Raw genomic sequence first — 7,500 nt, forward strand, 5'->3', positions numbered from 1 at the left:
AAAGGTCTGTGCCAGCCTCATCAGGCTGCAAGTTAACATGAATGCCCCAAACTATCAGCTTAGATTTGACAAGTTTCAGCCCTGTCCATATTAAAATATCCAAAGATGTCTTTGGACCACATATTCACAAACATGCTATGGCCAATGAGAGTGAATAAGTTGTAGGCCTCAGGGGCACAACTAAGTCATATAAATATTGACCATTAAGTGTATTGAATACACCATCCATTATCATTTTCTTGCTTGGTCTCTGTATCTTTCAGAGAATGATACCTGTGAGATTAATTTTAATGGATCACATTGTACTGACTTTAAGATATAAACAATCAGTATAAAAAAAACCATTATTAATGTGTTATTCTTCACCCTTTTTTATGATAATAATAATTAGTCTCCATGTCCCAGAGATATGATAATATATTCTGTATATGTTCATATATAAAAACATGGGGGAAAAAAAAAAAATTCTTTAGTGAGAACAGGAGGGATATTTTCAGTAATTATTAATCCTTCAGTATATATTTTATCTACTTTATCTAAATATAGAAATATTTTGTCATGCACCATGTATATAATAAAGCGATCTACCTTTCTCTTGTTTTCACATATTTCTATTGATAAATGGGTTGTTTTTCATATAAACACATTTAGAAATATTTTAATGATCCTTCTGCTTTTGTGTGCATATACATGTGCGTGTGTGTGTGTGTGTGCGTGCGTGTGTGTGTGTGTGTGTGTGCGTGTGTGCGTGTGCATGTGCGTGTGCGTGTGTGTGTGAGTGTGAGACTGTGTGTGTGTGTGTGTGAGTGAGACTGTGTGTGTGAGACTGTGTGTGTGTGTGTGTGTGTGAGACTGTGTGTGTGTGTGTGTGTGTGTGTGTGTGTGTGTGTGTGTGTGTGTGTGTGTGTGTGTGTGTGTGTGTGTGTGTGTGTGTGTGTGTGTGTGTGTGTGTGTGTGTGTGTGTGACTGTGTGTGTGTGTGTGTGACTGTGTGTGTGTGTGTGACTGTGTGACTGTGTGTGTGTGTGACTGTGTGACTGTGTTTGTGACTGTGTGACTGTGTTTGTGTGTGTGACTGTGTTTGTGTGTGTGTGTGTGTGTGTGTGTGTGTGTGTGTGTGTGTGTGTGTGTGTGTGTGTGTGTGTGTGTGTGTGTGTGTGTGTGTGTGTGTGTGTGACTGTGTGTGTGTGTGTGTGTGTGTGTGTGTGTGTGTGTGTGTGTGTGTGTGTGTGTGTGTGTGTGTGTGTGTGTGACTGACTGTGTGTGTGACTGACTGTGTGTGTGACTGACTGTGTGTGTGACTGACTGTGTGTGTGACTGACTGTGTGTGTGACTGACTGTGTGTGTGACTGACTGTGTGTGTGACTGACTGTGTGTGTGACTGACTGTGTGTGTGTGTGTGTGTGTGTGTGTGTGTGTGTGTGTGTGTGTGTGTGTGTGTGTGTGTGTGTGTGTGTGTGTGTGTGTGTGTGTGACTGTGTTTGTTGCGTGTGCGTGTGCGTGTGTGTCAGTCAGTCTGTGTGTGTGTGTGTGTGTCTGTGTGTGTGTGTGTCTGTATCTGTGTGTGTGTCTGTGTGTCTGTATCTGTGTGTGTGGGGGGGGGTGGAGGGTTGCATCCATACGTGAATGTGTGTGCAGGCCTCTGCACACACATATGGCTTTCCTTAACTTTTCTTTCTTTCCGTTTCTTCCATAGGGATATAAGATTTGGAAGAGAAATTAATTCAATTTGGGAATAAAAATTTTATTCCGGGGCATAATAAACTCACCACAAAGCTTTCCTTTAATGCACTTCAGTAAGGTGATTGTAACTATTTAAAATCTGCTGTAAATATATAAATAAATAAATGCTTAAGGCTCATTAAATATCATGTAGTTCATTTGAATTACCCAACATTTGTGTTAAATGCATTCCAGTGATCAATCTTGTAATCACACAATAAATCAACATGTTAACCCCCAAACTTTGAATATTAATTCATGGCAAATGGTAGTGAATGTCAGGTATTATGTGGATTACACTAATCAGTGCAATAGAAAACTAGCTATCAAATCTCATACCTCCTTTCATGTGCCAAAGACAAGAAAATATTCTCAACAATTGGAGGCAGGAAACTCTGCCAGTATTTTTTGACTGTAAAATTGTCTTCCCCTTGTAAATTTATATACCAAAAATTTGTCATTACCACAACTGCAAAAGGCTATAAGATTACCAGCAGGACTTCTACCAGAACCGGTTTGCAAAAAATAATGGCTAAACTGTGAGATCACTATAAGAGTACTGGTGGTTCTATCATGTGGTACTTTCTACTTCTTTATTCTTTCTTTTTACAATTATAGCAAGATGCACCACTTTTAGAGAAGCTTTCCTACCAGATGTGGTAATTGGGTAAATTAATTTATCAAATGGAGGACACTAGAAGTCCAAAAGTACTAGTAGAAGATCCTTACTTTCAACAACTCAACTGTATTTATATTTCTTTAGCACTACCAACATGACAAATACACTTTCTGACATAAAATCATGTACTTCAAATCTGTAAAATCATAAATGCATGGGTGTACTTTATTTTTAATCTTGAAATGCTATCGGGTGGTAATTGCACTCTATGGGTGTCAATTTTATATATTTACAAACTTACGGAAGTAAATACAAAAAGAGAGTCATACCAAACATACTTTGTCCTTTTATTTAAACAATATGTCATTCCATCACAGAAACATTGTACAAGTCTCCTTTAGTTTATAAGTGGTAAGGGTTTACTACACTGGCTGGTAGGTACTTACAGCTGCTCTCCTTGCGCATAAGAGGCTCAAAACTGAAAGTGAAACTGGCAATGTACAAGCCTCTCTCATTTTTGTGTTACTAGACAAATCTTGCATATCTGGCCAGGAGAGTAAGTGACTGAGGTATACATTATATGACTTTCGTTTGCAACTTTAAATCAGGAAAAAGAAATCTTGCACTATTTCTGTAGAATATATACATGAAATTAACTTTACAGATGAAAATATTGCGTACTTTTTCCTGGTGGCAGATATAAAATAACATAAACATATAGCTAATGACATTGCATAATGATGGAAATTGGTTAAAAATACCAACTCTGAATCTTTTCAATGAAGCAAGAACTGCTAATCTGTCATAGACAGACAAATATCTGTCAACAATACATAGAGGAATAAAATTCCACATCTCATGCCATATAATATATTGACAATAATCGTGTCACACACTACTTACTTACTTATTACTTTTTCATTTATTTACCTATCCTCAAAAAGAAGCAACTGCCAATTATACTTGAAGGAAATATATTCTATAAAATTGTTACAACAGTGTAACATTTATTACTAAGTATTTTTGAAAAGGAAAGTATTTCAATGTTAAAAATGATCAAGTTATTCTTAAACTGGTGATTTTCATGGTCTTTACCCCCTCCTAGATGCTAAAATCATTTTAATCTTTATTCTCTCCATGTATTTTTGCACTATCATGACAACTACACACATTGCTGTGCTCCCAACTAAGTTACGCAAATGTTAATTATTACTAAAATTTATGGGCAACTTAAATAATGATATAAAAATTTCCACAAGTTCAAAATTTATTACTCTCTGCCCTCTATATTAAGAGGAGACATACATTTCCCATACTATTAAAAAGAATCCTGTCAGTCACTGGATGAAGGAGGCACAGCAGTACATTTGCTCAGGTAAGGATGCACATGGACATGACCACACTGTTTCTACCATGGACAGACATTACAAGTTTCCTTTGGTGAGACTTAAGAATCTAATTCATTGAAAACAACACAAAATGCTACATTAGTTCAGTCAGGTCCCATTTGTCATTACTGTACAAAAAAGTAACCCTTTATATTTTTTTTTTTCTCCTTGCAAAATTTACGAATTACAAAATATGATTCAAAACTTGGGAAAGTCAAAATGACTTTTTTAATACACGTGGCCATATTCAGGTCAACCACATATGAGCACAATGGTTGCTGTTGGTATCTGCCACAACATTTATGGTCGTGTTCGCTATGGCAGATTCTGTTATTGTGGTTGTAGTGGAGAGGGAATAGCAGCGGCGACGATGTTGGGGGTGGCTGGTATTATGGTGAGGATTGTAATGGAGACCGTTCTGGTGAAAGTGTTGCCGTCACGATGTCATCATTTCACTTCCACTACTGCCACTACTGCTAGTCACTGGTCCCTTGAGTGAGTCATTGATATCACGGCGGAACACAGACAAATTCTGAGTAAATCTGAAAAGGTAAGAGTATATTTAGAGGACAGGAAGGCAGATTTACTTAACATTATTTCTCTCCTCATTCAAAATATATACATTTTTCATCCCTAAATAGAGCCATAAAAATCAATAACATTCAAATGAGAATATTACCCACTCACCTTAACAAATCAAAATGTCAAATATTCTTGCACTCATTGGAGCAGAAAAAGGTTTTGTCAATTCACCAAAATCCAATTTTAAATATTTAACATATTTATCAAGTACTGAAAAAAATACTCTAAGGCAAACTTACTTGTCTCTGTTCTTAGTAAGGAGGTTTGGCTCAATGCCCTCCATCAGACTATCAAACCACTGGGCCATTGCTCCTTGCTTGTCTGGTGCTTGTTGACTGATAATTTGCTGCCTCAGTTGTCCAAAATACTGTGGAAATTGGAGAAATAATTAGGAAAGTTACCACTAAATGCCATATATCTATTCAAATCTATTGGTGATACATCATATCACTAATTAAACAAAAAATATTCATTTTTGATTTATAATCACACCTCATACTTTTTTTTTTTTTTTTTTTTTTTTTTTTACTTGGGTAATACATATTCATTAAAAAAAAAATCAAAGATTGACCCCCTTCCCAAATTTCAAGCAAACAAAAAATTTACCTCATTATTTAATAAAATGAGTGGTAACAGTGGACGGGACATGCTCCACTGATTCCTACAATCCTCAAACATGATGATGTTAAGGACAGTGGCTAGCATTTGCTGCAGGATGGATGGTTGGTGTTTCATAACCCTTACAAGGGCATCTGACTCCAGGTCCACTGTACCTTTTTTGCCTGCAATGAGAGATGTTTAGTGGAGGAGTCATACAAAGATTAGAACCTCCCTTACTCAAGTGTTTATACTGAAACTGCACTCAACTTCACACTTGACTTGATAACAAACCTTGGATGGATTGAAAAAGTAGTCTGACATCAGAAAAAAAGCAATCAAAACTAAATAATTCTACTCAGTCCTTGCAAGCACCCAACCCTTTCCAATGGCACAAATCACCCCTTGAAAATACCAAACAGAAAAAAGTAGAGACAATATAAAAACTGTGCTTTCCCCCCAAACATAAAAAGCAATGACATTATTCTTTAACAGTGTATAATAAGTATTTTACATGACCTCTCTTTTAGTAATCAACCTTCCATGTAGCTTAATCTATAAAAAGTCTGATATATATTCCATATTTCTTCTCACACATATAAAATTCAGTTGCCCCTCTAAACACAAACTTATTTTATCATTAACAGCAACAAACCATATTCCCTTACAGCATTTATAGTTTCTTACAGATCATGTTTCAAATAAGGGAGGTTCAGTGGGTTTGGACAAGACCAGTAGTAAAACAATAATTAACAGCAGAAAACAAGAAATAAGAAAATATACAAATTACCAAATAGCCCCTTTGCTATACTTCCAAAGGTTATACATACAAAAATAATGTACCCATGATATACAAAAGAACATACTCTTTCCAACAAACTTCAAGAATACATTACAACATTAACAAATAGGGGATTGTAGGGACACTCTGACAATTAATAATACTTGAGATACTTTTTACAAGGAGGATTTACATTGATTGGTTCTCAAATACAGCAGAAGATAGAGTATGTTTGACAAAATAAGAATCAAGTCAATTTTGATATCAAAGTATAAAATAAAAAAAGGTAACTAAACTACAGATGAAACTTAAATAATACTAATACTAATAATACTAATAATAATAATAATAATAATAATAATAATAATAATAAATAAAACAAATAAATAAATCAAAAGGTTAAATACTTATAGAGCACCAACTGCACATTACGTACACATCAATGGTATGTCTACCCAGACTATACCATAAGCAAAGCCATCAGCAGATACACAAGCAACATCAATATACACCACTGCTGAAATTGTACTTACTCTTCTGATGTAAGCACTTGAAGAGGTAAGTAACAATGTGGTCAAGGGTCGCACAGCAGCCAGTGCACACCATCGTATCTGCAATGGGACAAAGGAGCACATGCAAGTCTTAGTCTAAGGTGGAATATAACCTTTTACTTACTTTTCTGATGCAAAAGTTTGTACAGGTATGTGACCACATGGTCCAATGTTGCACAGCAACCACTGCAAACCATTGTATCTGAAAAATACACAACATGATTAGTACCTATATAAAACTATATATCAACTATTGTTTATTATGCTGGTAGTTTTTTTTTTCATTACACAAAAAATAGGTGTATAGCCTAGAATAATTTTATCTGGTCCAATTATTTCACATCTTAAGACAACAAACATGATACTCAAGTGTACTACAAATATCACAACAAACCAAGCTTATTCAATCAAAAAGAAATTCTTCACCATCTATAAACATTTCCCCTCTTTCAAATATTTTTCATTAGCCACATTCTCTAGTACCTACTCGTATAACTCCCAATATTTACCACATATAAATCAAAATGTAACTTGTGAGTGACAAAGCATTTCCATGAAGTTTTAACTCAGATATTATTTCTTTAACTAAATCTAACTTAAATTAAGAAATACTTTTCTATGATTCTTTTATTTTAAATCTTAGACCCCTGAGTCTGGCCATCAAACAACTTCAGAAAGTTTAAAAATTACTAACACATTTGGAAGTGTCTACCTTCTATAAAGAATATCTTTACTTACAATATTTGATTATAATTGATATTTTATGTGAATTATTTAAAATTTTGTATTATATGTAAATATCTTTAAAAGGCAAAATAGTCCTATTTTCCTCAAAATGTCTGAATTAATGTGTTCTGAAAAAAAGGAATTTTATTGAAGCCATTCTCTACTCAGTGAAGCTAAAAACATCTCAAAGCACAAATTGCTAGTCAGAAACAAATGTTCTCATGCATTATATTGTCAATAACACTACATATCACAGATTAACCCCCAAAAAATCTAATTATGAAGAGAAAGATGAAGATGTCTGAAATAAGGAAAATATCATAAATTGCCCTCAAATAAGACAATTCTCAGTTTCAACTTGTTGCTGTAACATGGAAAACAAATAGATTAAAAAAAGGAAAACATCTGAAGAAATACAAAGATCTTTTGAATGAAAATAGTAAAGAAAGGGGTTTCAGCAATCCAGTGTATGGCAGTGTTATGTACCATATTGAAGTAGATGCTTCCCTGATAGATAAAACAGACAGATCACAGT

At 34.7% G+C, this 7,500-nt stretch overlaps 2 protein-coding genes across 11 annotated transcripts in view; one reads left to right on the forward strand and one right to left on the reverse strand.

The window, feature by feature from the left end:
• LOC125038302 (intraflagellar transport protein 46 homolog) overlaps window positions 1-347 on the forward strand; it is an 18,632-nt gene extending 18,285 nt beyond the window's left edge. For all 3 annotated transcript variants that reach the window (XM_047631763.1, XM_047631765.1, XM_047631764.1), the window contains one exon: window positions 1-347. This exon is cut by the window's left edge and continues 417 nt beyond it. The gene's annotated coding sequence lies outside the window, so the exon portion shown is untranslated.
• Window positions 348-2,675: 2,328 nt separating this feature from the next.
• The window catches only part of LOC125038386 (exportin-7-like), a 32,179-nt gene continuing 27,354 nt past the window's right edge, over window positions 2,676-7,500 (reverse strand). For 6 of the 8 annotated variants that reach the window (XM_047631889.1, XM_047631890.1, XM_047631894.1 and 3 more), the window contains 4 exons: window positions 6,364-6,441; window positions 4,917-5,092; window positions 4,550-4,677; window positions 2,676-4,270 (listed from right to left, as the gene is read on the reverse strand). In XM_047631889.1, the coding sequence (XP_047487845.1) occupies window positions 4,165-4,270; window positions 4,550-4,677; window positions 4,917-5,092; window positions 6,364-6,441 (488 nt within the window). In that variant the 3' untranslated portion in view covers window positions 2,676-4,164. Of the gene's footprint in view, window positions 4,271-4,549; window positions 4,678-4,916; window positions 5,093-6,221; window positions 6,300-6,363; window positions 6,442-7,500 lie in introns of all 8 variants that reach the window. The other 2 variants (XM_047631896.1, XM_047631891.1) reach the window with 1 other exon arrangement.

This window comes from Penaeus chinensis, chromosome 24 (assembly GCF_019202785.1).
Source record: "Penaeus chinensis breed Huanghai No. 1 chromosome 24, ASM1920278v2, whole genome shotgun sequence".
NCBI classification, from domain to species: Eukaryota; Metazoa; Arthropoda; class Malacostraca; order Decapoda; family Penaeidae; genus Penaeus; species Penaeus chinensis.